Source organism: Podarcis liolepis (genome assembly GCF_965112155.1).
Source record: "Podarcis liolepis genome assembly, chromosome: 6".
NCBI classification, from domain to species: domain Eukaryota; kingdom Metazoa; phylum Chordata; class Lepidosauria; order Squamata; family Lacertidae; genus Podarcis; species Podarcis liolepis.
Window position 1 is genome coordinate 66,813,499 of NC_139559.1, and position 21,691 is coordinate 66,835,189.

At 39.0% G+C, this 21,691-nt stretch overlaps 1 protein-coding gene across 1 annotated transcript in view; it reads right to left on the bottom strand.

Annotated features, from left to right (window-relative positions):
* LOC310709811 (vitellogenin-1-like) overlaps nucleotides 1–21,691 on the bottom strand; it is a gene marked incomplete at its 5' end in the record, with an annotated part of 33,905 nt that overhangs the window by 11,959 nt on the left and 255 nt on the right. Inside the window, 18 exons of the mRNA XM_083509850.1 lie at nucleotides 441–573; nucleotides 4,209–4,394; nucleotides 4,534–4,627; nucleotides 5,226–5,412; nucleotides 5,638–5,757; nucleotides 6,525–6,596; nucleotides 7,250–7,374; nucleotides 9,933–10,030; nucleotides 10,133–10,350; nucleotides 11,100–11,309; nucleotides 12,558–12,683; nucleotides 14,962–15,127; nucleotides 15,241–15,401; nucleotides 15,534–15,681; nucleotides 16,675–16,835; nucleotides 17,758–17,919; nucleotides 20,333–20,584; nucleotides 21,447–21,525. Of these exons, the coding sequence (XP_083365976.1) occupies nucleotides 441–573; nucleotides 4,209–4,394; nucleotides 4,534–4,627; nucleotides 5,226–5,412; nucleotides 5,638–5,757; nucleotides 6,525–6,596; nucleotides 7,250–7,374; nucleotides 9,933–10,030; nucleotides 10,133–10,350; nucleotides 11,100–11,309; nucleotides 12,558–12,683; nucleotides 14,962–15,127; nucleotides 15,241–15,401; nucleotides 15,534–15,681; nucleotides 16,675–16,835; nucleotides 17,758–17,919; nucleotides 20,333–20,584; nucleotides 21,447–21,525 (2,698 nt within the window). The remainder of the gene's footprint in view (nucleotides 1–440; nucleotides 574–4,208; nucleotides 4,395–4,533; nucleotides 4,628–5,225; nucleotides 5,413–5,637; nucleotides 5,758–6,524; nucleotides 6,597–7,249; nucleotides 7,375–9,932; nucleotides 10,031–10,132; nucleotides 10,351–11,099; nucleotides 11,310–12,557; nucleotides 12,684–14,961; nucleotides 15,128–15,240; nucleotides 15,402–15,533; nucleotides 15,682–16,674; nucleotides 16,836–17,757; nucleotides 17,920–20,332; nucleotides 20,585–21,446; nucleotides 21,526–21,691) is intronic.

Consider the following 21,691-nt stretch of genomic DNA (forward strand, 5'->3'; position numbering starts at 1 on the left):
AAGTTTATTTAAATCAAGGCTACTACTTATTTACTTGACATTGAGAACTGCAATTATGTTCTTCATTGACACAATAAGATACCTGTTCTCTACCTATTACACCCCAGTTTTAAATCCCCCCAGAATCCTGAAATAAAATACATGATTAAAGTTCTGATTGTAATGGGAATTTGTCTTTAATGAATAACAAATAAATGCTTTATGGTAGCTATAGTGCTTTTATGACTGCTAAATTTATATTTGTACCAGTAGGTCAGTTTTTACACTTCCCTGGGAGTAGGTCTCATTGAGATATATACTTCTCAGTATATGTGTATAGGACTGAACTGTAAATGTTTTATTGGGGGGCACATTAAAAATACCTCACACAACTTCTTTTCTATGTAAAAGAAACATTTCTCAAGCAAAAAAAGTGCACACAAAAATCTAATATGGGTTACCCTTCTTTCATTCCGTTCTGCTGACTCAAAGGAGCCTCTTATTATTTTAGACACAGTTTGAGGGACGAAAAGTGGAGTTGACTTGGTAGCAGGTGCCTCTTCAAGGTTGCGAGTGATAACAGATGTCATAGCACTGTTGGATAAACAGAGGAAAGGAAGAAATGCTGTGTTAGAAGCACAAATATGTTTAAAAAGATCTGGGTTGTGCCTTGTAATATGGACTTGATCACACATGGAGTTCCTTGCAAACTGCTCTATAAATTGTACCTAGGCAACCCAAATGCCTAGGTACAATTTTGACTAGGCAAAAATGACTAGGCAGCCATGACTAGTCATCTTTTAAAACAAAATCAAGTTAGTGTCATCTATTTTGGGTGGCCATTTTCAGACTTCAACTATTTCATGCTCACTGCTCCTAATTTTCTGCTAAAGTTAAAAACATAAGAAACAAACAATGCACAAGCCACTGACATAGTTTCAATCCCAGCTTTGGGATTTAATCAATATCCTAGCTGCTAAAGTGATGGGTTTCTGTTCTGTCTGGGACACTGCCGTAGAAAGGACACACTTCAAAATATAAGGAAGTCAAAAGCTCTGGTACAATGATATGTTTTCCATGGGGCAGTTAGACACAAAGGTATTTCCTGTGTGATAGGATCTCTATTAAAAACGTAGCCCTTGTCATGGGTTACTTGTGTGCAATGAGCAAGCACGGTGAAAGGAGTTGTGGGGCATGTTTCGTCCTGCCCCCAATTTGGTGTGTCATTTAGAACAGTGGACAAAAAAAAAAAAAGAACAAAGGAAACCATTCAGGGGAGAAAATCTTAATTGATCAATCTATCAATCAGTTAAAGCCACAAATCTCAATAGCAAAAACATTACGTTGTTATTTCTGGTGCATAGAAATATAGCTAGGATATTTTACCATGGTGGATAGGCAGCTTCATTCTGCAGCTGTGATGTTTACTGGATTAGCTTAGCCTAACTCACTGGCTTATTATTCACATAAAATAAGTAAAACTATTGCTATGAATGTGATCAGGTGATATTACAATATCATTCCTTTGAGTCAGCCAGCTGACATGAGCAATTTGCTTCCAAGCAAACTACTGCTTTTCCACATCCCACAGATTAACTCAGAAGCAAGTCTTACTAAATCCAGTGAGTTTGATTCCAAGGGGGGTAGGCATGAAGATTGCATCCTGTGCTGTAAAACACTAGCAGTATATTTACTCAACAGAATTTTAACAAACTTATCTCTAAGCTGCTGGTAGTCCAATCATATTTATGATGTAGGCATTACATTTCTAACTACATGGCTTCAAAATGCATTAAAACACACACACATACACAAACACACACGTTCCATTGTTAGTATTTCACGGAAGCAACTGATATTGTCGCCTGGGGGTTGTTTTGCGAACACAGATGGGTGGAAGTGACCTGCCTGGCTGTGAACTGAGAGGTGGTCGGTGTTCCCATGTTGAGAATAATGGGCTTCACACTCTGTGAGGGAAGCCTAAGAACACCTAATCTACTTTATTTGAAAGGCGGATTTGCATTCCTTTTATCTTTCTCTCTCTTCCTCTTGTCGGTGCCTGCAGTGCTGAGGGTACTGTAGAGAACATGCAAGTTGTGCTTCACATGGAGCACTTCAGTCAAGTCAAAATAAATAAATGACACCTTATCACCCACAGGCTTTGTTTTCTGTTCAAGTTCTCTGTTTCAGATAAAGGGCATGACAGCTGCACCCCACACCAAGCTTAGCTAGAACCTTCAGGAATTTTTTCTTTATTTTTTATTAAGAAAAGGGACAAAAAATATTCTCACAGACAAGCCGAGGGGATGAAAGAAATTACAAATCAACTTGCATTTTAAGATGGCTCATCTGGGCAGAATAGATTAAAAGGAAGTGGCTTTCACTTGATTCACATTTAATAATTTAAACCGTCACCAAACTATGGTTTGTATCTCCAGGCAGAAATAGTTGGCATCACTCCCCCACCCTAATCTTTCTCTCAGTACTGTTATTTTTTTTTTTAACCCAATAGTCTACATTTGCCACTGAACTGAATGATCAGTTCTTCCCCACTGAACATAAGAGAGGGCCAATAAATTTAGTGGCAACACAGGTGTCACATATTGTTTTCTGCAGAAATCAGCTGCCTGATCCAGCTCTAGCAGGGTACAGGGAGCCACAACAAATCATGTGATTGGGCAGAAGGCTCCTTACTCATAAGTATCTGGTCACTGTTCAATGACTGCAACATCAGCAAATGAGGTTCTTGACTGAGAAGAGCAATCAGAGATCAAATGCCATGAGAACATCTTAAAGCCCACTTTTTTCAAGCAATGGCCACTCCCACCATCAGATCAGAGTGATCAAATGATGTGATACTAAACATCTTCCACTCATTCCTTATGTTAGGATACTTGCACCGCTTCTTAATTAACTACTGAGTAATCAAGGCTAAAGGGGCCAGTCTTCTAACCGATTCTGCCAGACTTATGCATCCATACAAATTCCATATGCCAACATGCAAAATTGTTAGGAGGGATTGGGGAATGTTGGATAATACTGGAGCAAGTAGGAAGGTTTGACAGGGGGGGGGGGAATTAGGTAGAAGGTACATGTACCAGCATGTGAGGATAAGTAGAAAGTACAAGGACTGTGAGGACAAGAAAAAAGAATAATGCCCTTCAAAATGGAAGTGTCCTTCCTAATGATTTTTATTTGTGCCATTCTATACAATGTATTACCAAAGAAAAAGAAAAATTAAATCTTCTCCCAGCTTTCACCAAAAAGAAAAAGGAAAAACAATTAATCCTCTATGGATGCATAATCAATCACATTTGTGATCAGCCATGCAAATAATTTACATATGTGAAGTGAAGCTATTTTTATTGGCCTTGCTCATAAGTATTTTAAAAACTGGAATGCAGGTAGTACTATGTATATTTTTCAACAACTTATCACTGAACTGTAGGCTATATTTTGGACTATGCATTCTCTGGTAGCTTTACAATATTTCTGCTTTAATCTTCAGATTTAGGTCTTCCACAAGCTTTATATGCTCATTCTTCCTCTTGATATTATGTAGAAAACTGTAATTTTAAGTTTATTCATTTATTGGCTCACCAAATAATGCAAAAATACATTGCTTGGTAAGGTTTTGAAATACTTTCTGTTTACACAGTTTATGCCATTCACTTTAACTTTACTAGTACTCAGATTTTTGTGTTTTTTTAATGCCAAAGGCCATTATGAATTCTAATGGGAAGTTTGTCACCCAGATAAACAGACAACAGATACCAATATTGATCTACCTTGCAACACTGTTGTATTGACTGTAAAAGAAAGCCCCAGTATACTTACATGTTAAAGTAACAATTACCGGTAATAATGACGTTAGAGATGAGGGAAAAATATTATAGTATATAAACCTTACAATACGGTTTCAAAAATCCAATTATAGGATTATTCTGTGCAATCTAATTATCTATGAAAAAGCTTATGTCAAACATTTTAAACATATTTCGTGATCTTCAAGCATTTAAAGCTGATTTTTAATTTAAAGCACTGTCTTTCAACTCTGCCAATCTCAACTTGACACCTCCATAAATTTGATTGGAGTGTTTAACTTTAAAATAAGTCCATTGCACTAGATAATATAAAATAATTAACTCCAGAGATCAAGTACTAATTATAAAATGTATTGCGGGAGAAGGGGGGGGGAGGGGTGTTCTACCAATTTTCGCTAGCCCTACCTGAAAGACATGAGTTCAGTTTCCTCTCTGCATGGTGGAAGTTCAAGTTTGAAGGTCTTTTCCTTAATGTTCATAGAGATATCAACGTTCACAGGGATATTGGTGACCATTTTGACATTCTCTTGTATTATAGCCTGGAATTCAGGGACAACGATTCCCATTGTCACGAGCATATCTTTGTTCATGCTAAAAATGAAAAAAACCAAACAAACCCATTATAGTGATGTTATGGCAACTATACGTTAAAGAGTTTACGAATACCGAGGGCACATTTGCACCACTTGAATTGCGCCTCGTCATTTTATGTACCAGTGATTCTATTTACCTGACAGACAATCTGGTTTTCAGTTTCATATCGATGTTAAGCAAGTCAGGCAAACTCAAATGTGATGTCGGCTCAGGACTCATGGATAATTGAACTGTTTAAAAGCAAGCAAATAAAACAAATGCATGCTATAAAATAATTATTATGCAAAATGTGATATGTAAAATTGCAATTATTTTGTTTCTCTTTTGATATTATTTTGATAAAGGGATAAATTTGCCCTGAGTACTGCTATTTGTCTCACAGTTAATAATGGGGGAAAACTGAAACCCTGGAATGCTTATTTAATCCCTGCCCCCCAGCATCTTTTATTCTAAATATATTTGAAACCCAGTCATTTCCAACTCAATGTGCTCGGGAACACAGTCTTAGGGATACCTCACGTTACATTTTTTGTCCTTATATATTTTTCCTGTACCACTTTAATGAGGTGCTACCATTCTCATGGTAAAACCCAAGACCGGGAGTCCTAGGGAGTCAGCTATATACAGCTGCAAATGAAACATTTTAAATGTGTTGTAAAGAGTAATATACAAATGTGACTCTAGATGGCGACAGTGAGCTATGGCAAATTTAATGTATTTTTCAAAACTTTTTTTAAAAAAGCATTTTCGTGGCATTTTTTATACGTGTGTAGATACCACCCTAGGTAGTCGCTGTGCTTGGTAGTTGATAAATTTCTATTGCCTTACCGTTTCCATTGACTGATGTGTGAGTAAAATGAACCAAGTTTATTTGAAGTGGAAGTCCAGTGCATGTAGGCACAACACCGTAGATTTCTGCAGATACTAAATTGTTTTCCCACTGCATGTTTGGATGATTTTTAAGGCTATCTGCAGAATCTTTTATCCAGGGGAGAGGCATTTTGCCATGGAATATCTGCAAAGAAAGTTTGTGCTGATTAAACAAAGAGAACGAGAATATCACATGCTTCATGTCACTGTTCCTTTCATAGGAAAAAGAGGTTGCCAGTGCAATAGTAACTAATGCTGAAAAGTTATAATTGCACCCAATCGAATCCTGAAAGCAATCACATTCAAGAGCCTAAAGAAGAAGAAGAAAATATAATTTATATCTAAACAACATGCTTGTCAAAAGAGGCACCTGCAATGCATCCTGGATCACATCAGGAGTGAGCTCCACATACGCGATTTCTTGGCGTGCTAATTTGAGATATAGTCCTCCAAATGTTGGGTCGTGTCCTCCTTTTTTCTGATCGAAGGGCTGTGTGATAAGAAATAGAAACGTACTGAAATTTTTATTGTTTTGTTTGTTTATTATTTTAAGAAATGATTGTGTACCCGTTTTTTTGCAACACATGCGTTTGCAATGTTCAGGGTGGCTTAAAACACTCAAACAAAACAACAGGGAAATCTAATGGCGATTAAACAACCAACAACAACAGAATTAAATCGAAGGTGAAACCAAAATGATTGGGGGCAGGGGGAATCAGCTGCAAAAGAATTCTCATTCTGGCAGGTCAAATGTCTTCTTGAATGAAATAAATAAATAAGCTAGGCTGTGAAAAGGAACAAGAGGCACACCCTGAGTTAGGGAATTTCACCATTTGGGTGAAATTCAACCAGGCCTTTGGCCGATTAACATTCTGCAGCCTTTAAAATGTGCTTGGGGGTGACTTATTGCCTTTTTGTTTCTGTTTTAACTCTTTCTTTGTGCTTTTATCTTCTATTTTCATATTGTGAACTGCCCTGAGATCTTTCAACGAAGGGCGGTGTATAAATCCAATAAATGAATCAATAAATAGATTCAGAAAAGGTAAGCACATCCCAAGCATGTAGCACATCCCAACCAGCCATGCCTTGCTTGGATATGGGTACCAATGGGACACAGAGAAGAGCATCTCTATCAAATTTTATGGACTGAGCATGCTAGTATGGCAGGTATCATGTGCCTAAACAATTTTGGGCCTTAAAAAGACATAGCATTTGTAGTAATAACGCATTATGAGGTTTATTATGCTGCCCACTTACCAAGTCATGGAGCCTTCCTTCTGCATATGCCCTTTCAAAAAGGCGAGATAGTCCTATACTCTTAACGCCGACCTGTGTTGAAAGGGGGTGTATGAAACAGTTAAAAGGGCTTTCTATGCTTTATATAAATCAGAGCAGTTTCAGAATATTTTAAACAATTAAGAACTATGTTTCAGTCACTTGCATTTAATACATTTATGAAGGCTGGTTGAGCATGAGTTAACTTAAACCATTATAGGCAAAAGTTGTAATTTGTTAGCAATAACAATAATAATAATTTATTATTTATACCCCAGCCACTCTGGGCGGCTCCCAGCCAAATATTAAAAACACAATACAGCATTAAACATTAAAAACTTCCCTAAACAGGGCTGCCCTCAGATGTCTTTTAAAAGTAAGATTGTTGCTTATTGCCTTGACATCTGATGAGAGGGCATTCCACAGGGCGGGTGCCACTACCAAGAAGACCTTCTGCCTGGTTCCCTGTAACCTCACTTCTCACAGTGAGGGAACCGCCAGAAGGCCCTTGGAGCTGGACCTCAGCGTCCGGGCTGAATGATGGGGGTGGAGACACCATGTAAGGATGATATGCCCCCTTCTTTTCAAAGCTTAGTGTATGCTCATGCTATAGAAACAAGCCAGACTCAAATGATTTTTGTAAGAAAATAAATTCAAGGTCTAACAGTACAGGCCTAATAGAATTTATAATGGACAGCATCTGTTACCTCTACAAGATCAGAGGCGACGCCAAGGATGTTCGCCCTGGTTTTGAACATGGTAAACAATGGGAGGATATTTCCTTCTTTGCCTATGCTGACAACCTCAGCTCTCAAACCAGCCATAAGTCGTTCTGAAAAGAGATAAAACAACAAGCAATAAGGCCGGTCAGTTCTTCAAACTGCATAATAATACAAATTTAATTTCCTAATTGTTTAATGTGAAAACAGCATCTTATGAAAAAGTGAAGAAACTCCATGTACAAGACCAGCTGCATAAGAAAAAGAGGCAACTGTGTCTGTGTACTGTGATTTGGGCTTGGCACTCTCTCTACATTTGACCAGTTCTTCTGGAATAGGGAGAGGGAGCAAGACTTTATAGAACATGTTGGAGGAGAGAGTTACAGCTCCATCACAGAGCACTTCCTATGCATATGGAAGGTCACAGATTCTCTGTTATTTCCAGTTGTTTTTTTTTTTAATGTTGTTATCATGACTGGGAAATATCCCCACCCCTGGTTTAAGTCAATGGGCAGATTCTAGATGTTTCATGGAATTGTAGATCGTAGAGTTGGAAGAGACCCCAAGGGTCATCTAGTCCCATCCCCTGCAATGTCCACACCTCATTGGCCAACAATATCTGGAGGAAGCTGTTGCCTATGCCTCGCCTAAAGAAACACAGAAAAGTGACTCTTTTTGTAGTGTGAATAGACATACAAGAAAGATGTTATGACAGACATAGGGCTGTCAAAATGGTAGACCCATGCCTAGCGCTCTCCACCCTTCTCTTATAATGTCTAATGTGACTTTTTGTGTGTGTGATTTATTTCCCTCCTCTATATGACTGCATGACATCAAGCAGGGAGTTTCAATATATCCCCCTCATCTATGCTAGCTTGAATGCAAAAGTGAAATGCAAGCCATTCTGTTGCTGAACTACTTGTTCTATATGTAGGCTGTCACAAAACAGTGCTGGGACGCGATGAAAGGGAAAGAATATATTTTATATAGCATTTCACCCTCGCTGGAGCTTACTTGATAATTAACTGTTACTGAACAAGGAGTGCCATTTGATTTGGCATTTCAACATGTATTGCTAGACATTTTAAGCTTCCTAAAAGTAATTTGGCACAGCAGTCTGTATCTTACCACCTGTCTTTAACAGGACACCATGATACCTCTATGAAACTGTTAGCAAAGGTGGCAAATGTCTTTTGGTTTCTTACAATTTTCAGTATGTTATATGTGACTGATGGGAGTTGTGGTTCAGTGGCATCTGGAGGGTACTACATTGGCTACTCCTTCTCTGGAGATACTAATCATAGAATATTAATAATTTCTAATATATTTTTCATGCCATGATATCAATTTAGCTAATATCTGAATATGGTCATCAACAGTTACCAGCAGTTTATGCCACTTTAAGCACTCACACTATTGAATCTTGGAAGTATTTGCAAGTTATTCTACTTAAATTTATAGTGCATGAAAAAAACTGAGCAAGGACTAAGGAGATAAATCTCATTGCTTTAACTTTTAAAATAGTATATGACAAAAAGATGCTTTGGAGGGAAGAAAATTTCATATACCATGAAATTATTTTATCTCTTCAAGAGCTCCCTACATACCTCTGTGAAGTAGTAGGTCTGTATATCCTAGTCATGTTCATGGTACTTATTTTTATTATGAAACTGATTTCATGGTCATGTAAAAGTCACAAGGCACAGCAGTAACCTAAGGCACTGTGCAAAAATCTAACTTCGCATTTTCTGAAATTTTCATGAAATATTTGTCATTAGCTTTTCAAGTGTACTAATAAGTTACACAACTATTAAATGAGCCTATATTATTTTTATTAAGTTATGTACGGTATTGAGTTTGTTTGTAGGGTGGTTGTTGTTTAAAAATATTTCCCCAGGGATATGCAGAAAAACTCTAGGATTTTCATGGTTCTTTAAGAATGGAGCCACTTAAATCATATAATGTAAAACTTTGACTTGCCTGAAAATAACATGACATTTGGCCTAAAATACACAAGGTGTGTTATCTTGTTCTCCCTCCAAACAACCAGTAAACGTATCATTGGTATTACATTATTAATAGGAGGATGAAGTTAAAAAAAATACAGTGGTACTTCGGTTTTTGAATGTAATCCATTCCGGAAGACCGTCCGAGTTCCGAAACGTTTGAATACCAAAAACATAAAACGGAAAACTCAAAACAGAAAACTCAATACAGAAGTCGCGCTTCATGTTCGACTTCCGAGGCACATTCAAAAATCGAAGCATTTACTTCCAGGTTTACGGTGTTCGAAAACTGAAACGTTCACCAATGGAGACGTTCGAAAACCGAGGTACCACTGTATAACATAGGTTTGTGGCATAAAAAGCAAATGTACCACCCCCCCTTAAAATATGAGTAAAAATGCTTATAGGTTCTAGTTTAGGGATGAGAGAACATTTTGGTTTTGCAGACTGCACACCGCCCTGCCCAATGCATACTTTCCTCCCCAGGTCTTTCCCTGTGCTTTCTGAGCTAGTCACATGACAAGACATGGCTGATTTCTTTCTGGTTCTTGAAACAAACAGCTTTTACTCTTGAAACAACAGGTTCATCTTTTTAATATTTTAAGCAATCACTATTATTCTGGGAGGAATAAATAGTATCTGGGGAAAAAACACATGTCTCTTACCACTGTGAAGACCAAAGAAGTAAACCATGCTGTGGCGATAGCTAGGCCGTTGAATCTTGATGCTCAGTACTTTAAGTGCCACTCTGCAGGCAGAAGCCCTGAATAAAGAAAATTAACCAACAATGTTCACATTTACTACTGCTGTTTGCTGTGCACTGCTCCTTTTATAAAGAAATCATTTTTAAAAAAATTATGCTTACATCTCTTGGCAGTCAGGAGCTCTGCAAGTGGCCGCTTCACGTATAAGAGTTAACAGGAAATATTTCACTTCTGACATGGGTGTCTCTGATGCATAATTAGTCATTGCCATCAATGAAGGGAGAGCTGGTAGGGATTCCATATAAACCATGGCAGCACATTTACGAGTTACGGGTTCTATCCTGTTGTCCATGACGATTGGAACAGTAAGTGCTTCCACCTGTGCAACATAGATTGAAAATATAAATTTTGCACTATTATTTTTCTCCTTCCCACAATGGCTTTGGCTCACAGCTCAAAAAGCTTGTACATGCTAAGCAGGCATTTTGTCGCTTCTTCTTTGAAGCACGGCAGCCAGCCCCAACTTCCACAGCATACAAAATTCAGTGGCTTGCAATATTATGTAAGGGACTTCTGTTAAAACAAGATGGAGCTTTTCAAGCAATTATCTGCAATGTAACTTTCCTGATTCCTGCTTTTCAGAATAACATGCCCAGGCAAGATTTAGGCCCTTCTCCTTCTCTGCGTTTAGAGAACAGAGCCTCTAAAGGCCGGCTCCTAGAAATATCTGCCACTTAAGAAAAAGCAAAGCGATATTTTCTGTTGATGTGTTTTTGCTTGTACAGAAGAAAGACACATTTCGACTGGATAAAGCACCCATTGGCGATGTGAGTGACTTGCACATCATCTGCTGCCTCAACTGTTTAAAGCAATATATCACACACCACTCTCTCACTGTAAACCCCCCCCCCATGAGTGCATAATGGTATACATATCTACACAGACAGGGGCTGAGTCATCGCCCGCTTGGACGTTCATTCCCTACCTGTCCCTAATGCAACTGGTCTTTGAGAAATAATGTATCACCATGATCAATTAGCATTAGAAAAAAAAGATATTCCTAATAGCTCTATAATGTTGTTGAAAAAAACCACACAAGATCCCCACAAAAATGCCATGCCTTCTTACCCGTGCAGGATACTTCTCAACAAGGCCTCTTAGAGCTAACATGGCAGCGCAAGGATGCAGGGAGTCAGGAGAAGAAATGAGAGCTGCAAAGGTCTTCATGATGGGCTTCTCAATGATGACATGTCCCACATTACCTAAGGCCTTCAGTACCAGCATTTGTCCATCTATGTCGGATGTACGTTTTGCTTTAATTGCAAAATCATTCAAAGGCTGTTTTAGAAAAAAAAAAAGTGGTTTCAAAATTAGTTGCAAAATAGTTGCTTTAAAAAAGATATGATTTGAATCTTGAATTGATATTGGGGACAGCTTTATGAACAGCCTGTGATCTCAAGTTAGACATGAGTAGGTTTGACAGGGGTTGTCCATCAGCAGCTCCTATGTTGCAGGTCTCAATAAACTCGGCCAAGTACCATATACATAGCCAGGGCAGGTCTTTCAGAATAGGAGGTCTTATGCACTTTCAATAGGGCATCCCCTTCAATAGTCTTTCCGAGGCATTCTGCATTAGCTGTAGGTTCTGGACCAACCTAAATATAGCACCTCACAGAGTGTATTGCAGGAATTCAATATGGATGTCATGAATGCCTGGCCTACCATATCAAAGCCATCCCAAAGCAGGAACAGCCAGAAATATTGCACCAGCTCTAATGAAGAAGATGGATACAGGAGCAACCCCCCCCCCAAAGCTCTTTCAGAGGAAGTACAAGCCCATCCAGAACAAGCTGCACCTCCTTGACTAATACAAAGATCAGGACATAATTATCTTTTGGATATCACATTTCTCAAACTATTTCTTTACAAATTTTGGCTCAAAAAACTTAGAAAATGCCGATTTTAGGTTGGAATACGTACGTTAAAATGAAATGCATATTTAAAAATGCATTAAATATTTAAATATTATTTGTGTGGATATTTTTAATCAAATAATAATGTGGAAACAGGATGGAAAGGACATAGAAATTAACACACGCAGAATTGCCATGGACTAGAAATAGACTGACCTGCCCATGCTTAATGTTAAGATAACCTGGAACAAATGACTAGATATGTGTTGCTATTGCTTTCAGTGAGGAGTGAATCATACTCAGTTTAAACATTTTCAAAGAATTTACAGTAATAATTACTTTATAGCAATATGATATGATTATTTGAATGATCTATTAAGCAAATAATATGTAAAGATTCTGAGAACTATTGAGACAAGTATACCATGGTAGTGTAGTGCTAAGAAGAATTCCCTCCCACACCTTATTTTTATTTCAAATTGAAGACAGTAATCCTGAACTCACTGAAACCAGCAGCAAAAAATCTCATTGTTTTCAATGTGTTGCAATTTCCTCTAAAGACTATGCTCAACACATGCATCTTAACTTGTAGGCTGATAATAATAGGCCAACTTAAGCACCTTATATTGTTACTCTTTAAATGATGAAATGCCACTGAAACATGGCACAATACCTTGATGTATTTGTCAGGGCAAGTTTCTGAGGATGAACAGTATTTTTTAACAACAGTTCCGTAGGCAAGGCAGGTAAAGCTGCGGTAGAAACTTCTGGGGCCTTTGAGGGCATCTGTCACAATTGCCTATTGAGAGACAAGTTGGTCATTGAAACATACAGAAAACAAATTATTCATCTCATTTTAACATATGCATCAATTAAATCAGGTCTGAATGCATTTCAGACTAAACGAGAGAAAATAGCCCAAAGCATAACAATTGCTTGGAGTATATAAAGTGATTGATAGTGTTCCAAGAGTTTCAAATGTATATCATCTCAGTAATTTTTACAACTGTTTATCCAAGTAAGACAGCATTATTCCTCCTATAATATAAATGTGTGGCTGATACATAATGGGCTTGCCAAGGGAGAAGTAATGGCTCATCACAGCAGAGGTAAAATTTGAACTGGGGAACTCCAGCTCAGTTTCATAGCCCATAAGAACACCAGTCTTCAGGAGGCCAACAATTTCTCAGAGACTCGACTAAATGGGTTGTCTCCAACTAAGTCAAACTCAGAGTAGAACCATTAAATGCACTTCATTTCATCATGATGAACTAGTCCAGTGATTTCAGTGGATCTATCTGGGTATGACGATAAAGTGTGTTCTCCCTCATGGAGAGCACAGGTTGCGGGCGGGGCTGACAAGACACCTCACTGTTACTAGGCAAATGGTTTGGCCATCCTTTAAGCAGGGGCGGGCTGTTACTGGGGAAATCTAGATGTTGCCGTTTGTTGACTGACAGCCCTATTTGTTAAATACAATGCTCGCAGCGAGGAACTTCCTCTTTTCGCTGCTTACTTTGGATCACCCGCCCTCCCTTCCCTAATTTTAGGCTGTTTGCTTGACCTTGCTATGCCTGTCATGGGGTTGTCTGCTTTGGGGCAGGGACCCGGTAGGAATTTTGTCCATTTGGCTGATTAGTGTGTGCCATTTGGTTTTTGCCTACTGCGTAGCAAATCGTCACAACTTGTAAGGTTTGCGGTTAGGCATTGGTCTGGAATTGGTTGGTGGAGGGGTATGGATTCGGCTGTGCCTGCCCCTCCAAAATGCTGCTGCTGCTGCTTCAAGGGTTTTCCATTAAAGGAACCCAGGGGCTCCCCATGCTTTTGTCCGAAACCCCCTGGCAAGGTGCTAGGGCCACGCAAGCCCCTGAGAGCATTCTGGGGAGAGGTGAGGCATGGTTCCCAGTCCCGTCTCTCTCCCCAGGTGACTTACCCTTGCTGACTTCGCGGGGGGTGCGAATGTCAGAGCTGTCCCCGTGCGGGGTCAGTTAGTGCTACCAATGCCTAAGCGACCACTCCCATTGCTGTATTTTTAATAAAGTTGTGGCCAAAATTATGCCAAACACCTTAAACAAAAATTAAGTGTCAATTGTGTTTTTCTTTGGGGGGGGGGTGTCTTGGGGACCTTGACGCGCAACACCCAATAAAATTAACTTAAGTACAAATAGCATCCTTGATGCCCACAGCATTTCAGAGACCTGCATTAAGAGGAACCCATAAGATGGGCCTTCAGAGCTATCAATCATCTGCACTGCAACAATAATAGCCATAGCCATAGGATCTTGGCCTGCTTGCCAAAGGAACTGCCATTTTAAAAGGACCATACATAACCGGTATGCATATACGTTAGATTTTATTTGCCTCATACTCTCTGACACACACGTTTGTATATTGACCTAGCCTGTATTTCCTCCGCTATGAATTTAAAGTTAAATATTAATAGGTTTTTTTGTCCAGCAGATATGTGTGGTTACACAGCTCTGTTACCTGATATTGAGGGAAAACCAATGAAATCATACTTAGAATAGACCCACTGAACTCCGTGTGGACCAAAAGTACTTGTGTCTGACTTCAGTGGGTCTACTTTGTGTACCAGTAGCTTTGGATATCACTTATTATTCAGAATTTGTTTGGGTTTAAGTGGCTTGTGGCACTTGGGGAGAGGATGGATGTCTGAGGTGGTTACCAAACTGGTGCGTTTCAGGGTTTTAAAAACTGTTGCCCCCATGGGAATTGTCTCCTCTTGGGGCTTGGCTAGAGCTGCTCAAAGGCATGGAAAACAAGAACTTAAATCCAACATGGTGCCCTCAACATGTTGATGGACTCCAACTCCTATAAGTCCTAGCCAGCATGGCTGGTGGTCAGGGATGGTGGGAGTTGCAGCCCAGCAACATCTGGAGGATACAATGATGGAACAATTCTAGTCTGAAGACTTCAGGGTGCCTAGGTTGTAGGAACTGTCAAATTTTAAAGTCACATGCACTTATTCTTGCAAACCCCCCGCCCCCCAAAAAGATCAATTCAGAGAAAGCCAACATTAGCAAACAAAAAACCCCGTAATGCAAGATGTATTTTACCATAGCTGTTTCTAGGATTTCTGGAGATGGAGTGCAGGTATGAAAGAAGGTAACAAATGCCATTGTCGCTTCAATCCTGCTGATTTCTCTCTGATCAAACCTATGTTTCAAGAATCTAAGTGCATCTGGAGTACCAGCAGCAGCAGCTAGTTGCACGATGAGGTGTCTACAAGAAAAGAAGCAGCAATCAAGTCTGAGCTCTGATCACTTTAATTTAGATCTTATTCAATTATGCTTTTCAAGCATGAAAAGCATAACACACTTCCTCTGTTATCTTACCTGAGTGTTGGCTCATTGGCGTGTTTTCTAAAGAGCGAATCTAAATATTTTGTATCGTTCATGTCACGCACAAGTTCGATAGCCTGCAGGTATTTAATTGCACCATCTCTTGGAAACTTTGCATTTGGGTGTCCTGCCAAATACTGCAATCTTTCCTCAATCTGTTGGATAGATTTTTTTTAAAAAAATAAAAAAATAAAAAAGAGAGCATTGTCAGGTATTGTTTAACGCCTCAGGCAAAGAACACTGGTATGAGGCAAAGGTCCATTTGGATTACCATTTTTAAAACTTACTTCTCTCTCTACGTTGTTGCTCTTTATCAATGGAATAGGAAGAGGAGGAAGTTCATAATTAAACCTGTAGGTAAGTGAGCCCCATCTCTTCAAGTCAGAAGGGACATGTGGCAAGTGGCCATGCATATCGATGAATACCATTTTAAGCCTAGTGTGGAAAGACCCAATGAAATTTAGTGAGCAAATAGTAAATACAGAAAGCTGTTTTTTGTCTCTTGGCTTTGCAATAATAATAATAATACTAATTTTCCTTTTGCAGCAGAAAAAACAGGACTAAACTAGCAAGTATAGTATGTAAATTTAAAATGCTTCTTTACTTGAAGGTGGATCTAACCTTCGGATTATGAAGATTTGCTGAATCTAAACACATAACGGGTAATACTCAATCTTAGTCATATCTGTTGACTTCTACAAACTTTTGCATATTCATTTCAATGGGTGTACTGTTCTTTTAAAGAAACCCTTGTTTATTTATTAATATGAAACACAGTCCTAAAAAAGGGAAGCAGCCATATCAAGTACAAGAGAACTACCCCTCCAAAAGAAGATATTCAGGAGAAAATCAGTGCAGCGTCCCCAATCGAGATTAGGAGCTTGTTCCAGATTGGGGCATCAGAGCTCCTTTTTCTCCAAAATAAAACCAGGCAAGCTAAGCACATGTTTAAACATGAACTGCTATCACATGTACTTTGGTCTGAAGAGATTTTTTCACTACTGTACTGTGATTTTCCAGGATTCTCCTATTCACTGGGCTTCCACGCTTTAAATTACTGTATACCTTTTTTAAAAATCAAATTATATTTGTTATGGTTTTTATATGTGTGCATAGCTTCAGATTTATAGCTAACCATGACACTCCAGGGAAATCCATAGGTTTATGAAATGAAATGCTGGTAGATATTGAGACTACTCTTAAGAAGTTTGACTAGGTAATTTGGGATGGTGAATTTAGGGTTGCCATTTTTTCATTTTTCATTAGCAAACCAACAAAATGGTCGAGCTTTTTGTTTAGGAACCTAACTCAAAAATAGTGAAAACCCGAAAACCAGTACATGTCAGGAATTTTCCTGACCTATGGCAAGCCTAATGAATTGATAAACTGAAAAGCATTTGTAAAAAGGGAGCAGTTATACAAAGGTACCTGGCCTCCATGATGCCTGTTGCTCCACTAAGCTCATTGAATGGTGCGAACTCACGGATTTCCACACCTTCGACCTGCATAATCGTTCTCTCGTTGTCTCCCTTTTGGGCATCCCTAAATCTGTACTTGAATGTAGCTGAGCCTTGGAAAGGTTTGACCTTCTGTATGAAAACAGGCAGCGGCAAGTCATATATTAGAATTTTTAACATGATCATAGCAAGTCCAGAAATCATCACACATAGGGTTGCACCCAATGCTGGGTCCATGCAGAGGAAACACATGGAACGTAATAGGCACACGGCTAATTTATGCCCATTCATTTCAATTGGTCCAATCTGATGAGGAGAACTTGTTTGGATACAACCAGTGTGTTCAAGGATGTGTATTGCCGGCACCTCTCTTTTTTTGGTTAATAAGCGTGACACTTATAGTAACAACTTCATGGTGAGTACCGGCCATCTATTTTCTAGAAAAAAGCACTGGATACAACCCAATCAATATTATTTTACGTTAGCAATCTCTACCATTGCGTTTGGCAACTAGCAGACCACAGAATCTATCCAGGCATCTGATGCCCAATAGATCTCTATTGGATTGCTTGGTCAAGTGATTGGGTGGGGAGGAGAGAGAGAGAGAAGGAGAAAGGAAAGAACAAATGGATTGTCCTATCAGAAAATAATATTGTTTCTGAGCTCCCCCCACTCCTTTGCAACCAACTTGACTGCCTCCCTCTGTGGTTTATGCTTTCCAACTCAGGCATGAATGGCACATGCAAACAGCTGCATAGATTGGTTGCAGTGCAATGCAACATTGCGACTGCTCTACATGGAAACCCATGTGTGTCTAACTATATGGTACTAGCAATTTTACCACATCTTTGCCCCCATCCCCACCCACCTAGCAGCTTGTGATCGCATGTTAAAACTGCTTGAACAGAATGGCAAATCCTGCAAATGAATGGCTTGCAACAGAGGTCAGCATCCATGCAACTGTCTGCAAATGAACAACCAGTCGTGGATCTTCTTGCAAATGTGAACAGGACCACAGATGATATAGTTATATACACACAACCCCCATACTAACCTGTTGACAGGCTTCACATGGAGTAACATGCGACGCACCAAAGATCTTGAAAGCAGCATTGTCACAGTCGTTTAAGTCCATGGACTTGGTCATGAAGATCTCATCGGCTTTTACAGCATTTTGAACAAGGTATGTTGTGTTGCACCTTCCCCAAATACTATTCTGTAAAACGAATAAATAAATCAGATTGGCAGGTTCATTGAGAGAATATTGGTCTTCTTGTGAAATTGCCTTAAATAACCTTACTCTAACTCCTTTAATGAACCTCTCAGTTTTTCTTATATCCTTCCCCCCCTCCCCTTACACACATTTCTCGTCAAAAATTCCAACACAGGTTTCTACTGAAAGATCACTGGCAAACCCTGACGGACTTCAGTGAAGCCACGGCTTGTCCCACTGGGAAGTTCTTTATTCAGTTCCAATTAGGGCTTATTGTATATGAAGGATAATTTGAAAATTTTAATAAAAAATGTGGTGAAATAATTTGATCAGTCAGAATGAAACCTCAAAAGCAAGAGATTTCAGAGTCGGGGCTGGCTCTTTGCCCCTAAAAATCCCATTACACCTAATCTACAACTCACACAATCCTCTCTTAGAATCCTTAGAAGCAGATGTGCCATGAAAGCAGCAATAATTAAGCACCACTGAAGAACTGAGGAACCTTAACTCTCTTTTCTTACATTAGCAGGTTTCACTCAGATCTATAACACCACGACATGATTTTGTATTCATCAGAAGTGCAATATCAGTATATGCGGAGAGTTTTTACCAAGTTTGAATACTGTTTTTCAAAGTGTTTCAAGTCTGGAGTGCCTTCCATATGTCTTATGCTCGGCCTTTAGCTAATGAGCAAATTTGCACCCTGCAAATCAGATCAGTCTCACAAACTAGGAACTCAACATTAAATGAAAGGATGGGGGAAGAGCTTGCACTGGAAGAACATGCCGGCACTTCATGCAGTTCAAAATGTGTGACATTTGGCCCTTGAAGTATTTCCCACCCTTCCCCCTTCCCAAAACAAGCTTCTTGTGGGTGAGTAACCATAAGTAGGGACATCAAATTGGTCACACAGAACACCTTGGCAAGCTGTGATCAAAGTTATTTAAGTCATTAGGCTTGATCATTAAAATCTCATTGTCTTCTCCTCCTTGAACTGTTTATCAGGTGATATAAATGATAATAAGCTACTTAATGTTGATATCATGCAACAAAATAAAAAATAATCTCTAAAACTGTACAGCTAACCCTGGTATCACCTGGTTTGCCTGCATTAAGTCAAAAGGATTTAAATGGAAGGAATTCAAAATTGGCAACCAAAATAACAAAGGACCTGGATCAAACCACTCTGAGAAAAAGGCTACAACATTTGGGGCTTTTTAGTTAAGAAAAAGGCAAGTATTTTTTTTTGGGGGGTGGGGGTGGGGCAGCAGTAATGAAAGAGGTATATACCATTATGCATTGACATGGAAAGAGAGAATTTGTTCTCCCACTTTTATAATATGAGAATCTGAGGCAAAGCTGAACGATGGGAGATTCAGGAGAGACAAAAGGAATAACTTTTTCCCCCCACATAGGATCTGGTAACAGATGTCACATGCCATTGTCTGATGCCTACTTAGGGCAATGGGAAGCATGGAGAAAAAATAGGATGGCTATAAAACTAGGCACAATGTGATACAGGGACAGAATATTGGTCGCAGTTTCCAAACCAATTTCCTAAATTAAATATTACTGTATTAAAGTATTTGTTTTCTAAATTAAAGCAACCCTATTCTAAATTTCATACCAAAAAATAATTTCAGACGTTTTCAAATATCAACATCTGAATCAAAATTGGCTTGATTAATGTAAATATGGGACTGTGGAAGTGAAATTAACTGTAGTCTGTAGTCAGGATTTCAATATGAGCCAAATTACAATTTAACACAGTGTAGTCCTGACATCACTCTATTGCAAGCTTATCCCCAAGGCAGTTTTAACTTGGCCAGATTTATTTTGTAGGAGATTAGGTATTCTAAAGGTAATTTGATCATCTGCAACTGCAAATAGAAATTATGGTGTGTGTGTGTGTGTGTGTGTGTGTGGAATGACCACATCATTTGATCATTATGATCTAAACCAGAGCTAAGAAGTTTATCTGTTGACTCCAATTCATTCTTTGAATTCAAGTACATGAGCCTCATTTTAGGGGTGGAAGTTTGACTCCTGCTTATTTCGATATATTTATAATCCATATTGGTCTATTAACTTTGTTGTAGTATTGGAGGAATATGATGTAGTTAACGTCAACAGCGATGTGCTGGTTCAAATATGAGCTACAAACTCAGCAAGTAGCCTTAAGTAAGACACATTCTTTCAGTTTACAGCTGCTTCCCACCCACCCACAAACTATTACATTGAAATAAACTGGCCAGTCTTACAGCTATTTGAAAGGACTGCTGATAAAATGTAAGTGAAGTTCTTTGAAATTCTCAGGAATAGAGAGAATACGAATAAAAATAGCATATAATCGTAAGTGCCTAGTGTGAAAATAAAAGCCACAGTACTATAAATGCAACGGAAATTAAAAGTTCACCTCTCTTAAGTTGTAGCTTTTCTGGTCTAGCTTCATGGAATATTGCAGGTTGTTCAGAAGTCCTTTGTAGACTCCAAGTTTATATTCTGAGAAGTGTCCTGAAGCCATGATGTCATCAACAAAGCCTTTCCTGTGGCGAAATGTAACTATGCCAGGTAAGTCTTCCTCAAACATCTTGGTCAGCTTGGATGACTGCTTGAAGTCCTGCTGTGGCTGGATGCCATTGAGCTCAAGCACTTCAATGCTATGAAGCTGTCACACACACAAACAAAGAGTAAATTTTGTGTTATTTTCTACCTCCCTTTAGAATCCATGTAGGTTATTTAAACGGCAGTCTTCAAAACAACACCTTCTCAAAACAACACAAATTAGAGCTTAAATGTTTCCCTCCTAGCATCTATTTCACCACATGTAAACTACACATTCATGTTAATGACAGGACTTCATTATTACATGTGTAAGAGTCTTTTTACTGTATCCAAGGCTAGCCATTTGAAGTTGGAAGCCTAAAAGAATGCTGAAGTGACGCTAACAAAGCCATTTTAGTTTCACTGACTTGACCTTTAAGAGTTTTCAAGAACACTACAAGTGAAGACAAATGTAGTATGATAATAGGACCCTTCCCCTTTGCCAAGAGGCCAGTTTTGTCATGGGCTGACAGGCTGATCAGCTAACCAAAGCAGTCTTGCTGCTTCCTCCTGTTCCTTAGTTCTCTCACTTGCCACCACTCCTATTGCAGCTTCTTGCATCTCTACCATCTGGGGAAAGTTAGCAATGGTACAGACATTCAGGTCTCTGGAATGGAAATGCCATTGTCTTAGACCCTTTGCTACAGACATTATGTTACCTTCCACCATCAGAAAGGAAGGAGAAAGTGGATGCAGTGAAAGTGAGTGAGTGAGCAGAGTGGGTCAAGTCTGGTGTGCTGTTATTATTACTGAGAAGGAGCACTTTGAATATGTGAACCGACTTTGAACCCTACTCTTGTATCATGTCTTGTCTTCAGCCTAGAGCAAGCCCACATAATTTCCAACCCAGAAGGGTTTACAAAGCTTTCTCTATGTGTAGCCAGGCTATGACCTGAAGTGAATCTAGGGTAGGATAACAGGGTTACGTCTGGCACCAGGACAGGATGACAGGGAACAACGGGTTCTGCTGCAAACCTATGAGGAAACCCTTTCTCACTTTCACCCCTGCAATTTCAGTAGGAAAAGGCAGCAAAGGTTTTCATGCTGCATTTGTTATTTTTAAAAGATATTTAAATGTCACCAGATTGCTCAAAATATGCAGAGTGGTGCATAGAATATCATTTGCACTCTGCAGGTACTGAAGTAGCCACATGAAATTAAGAATTGTCAA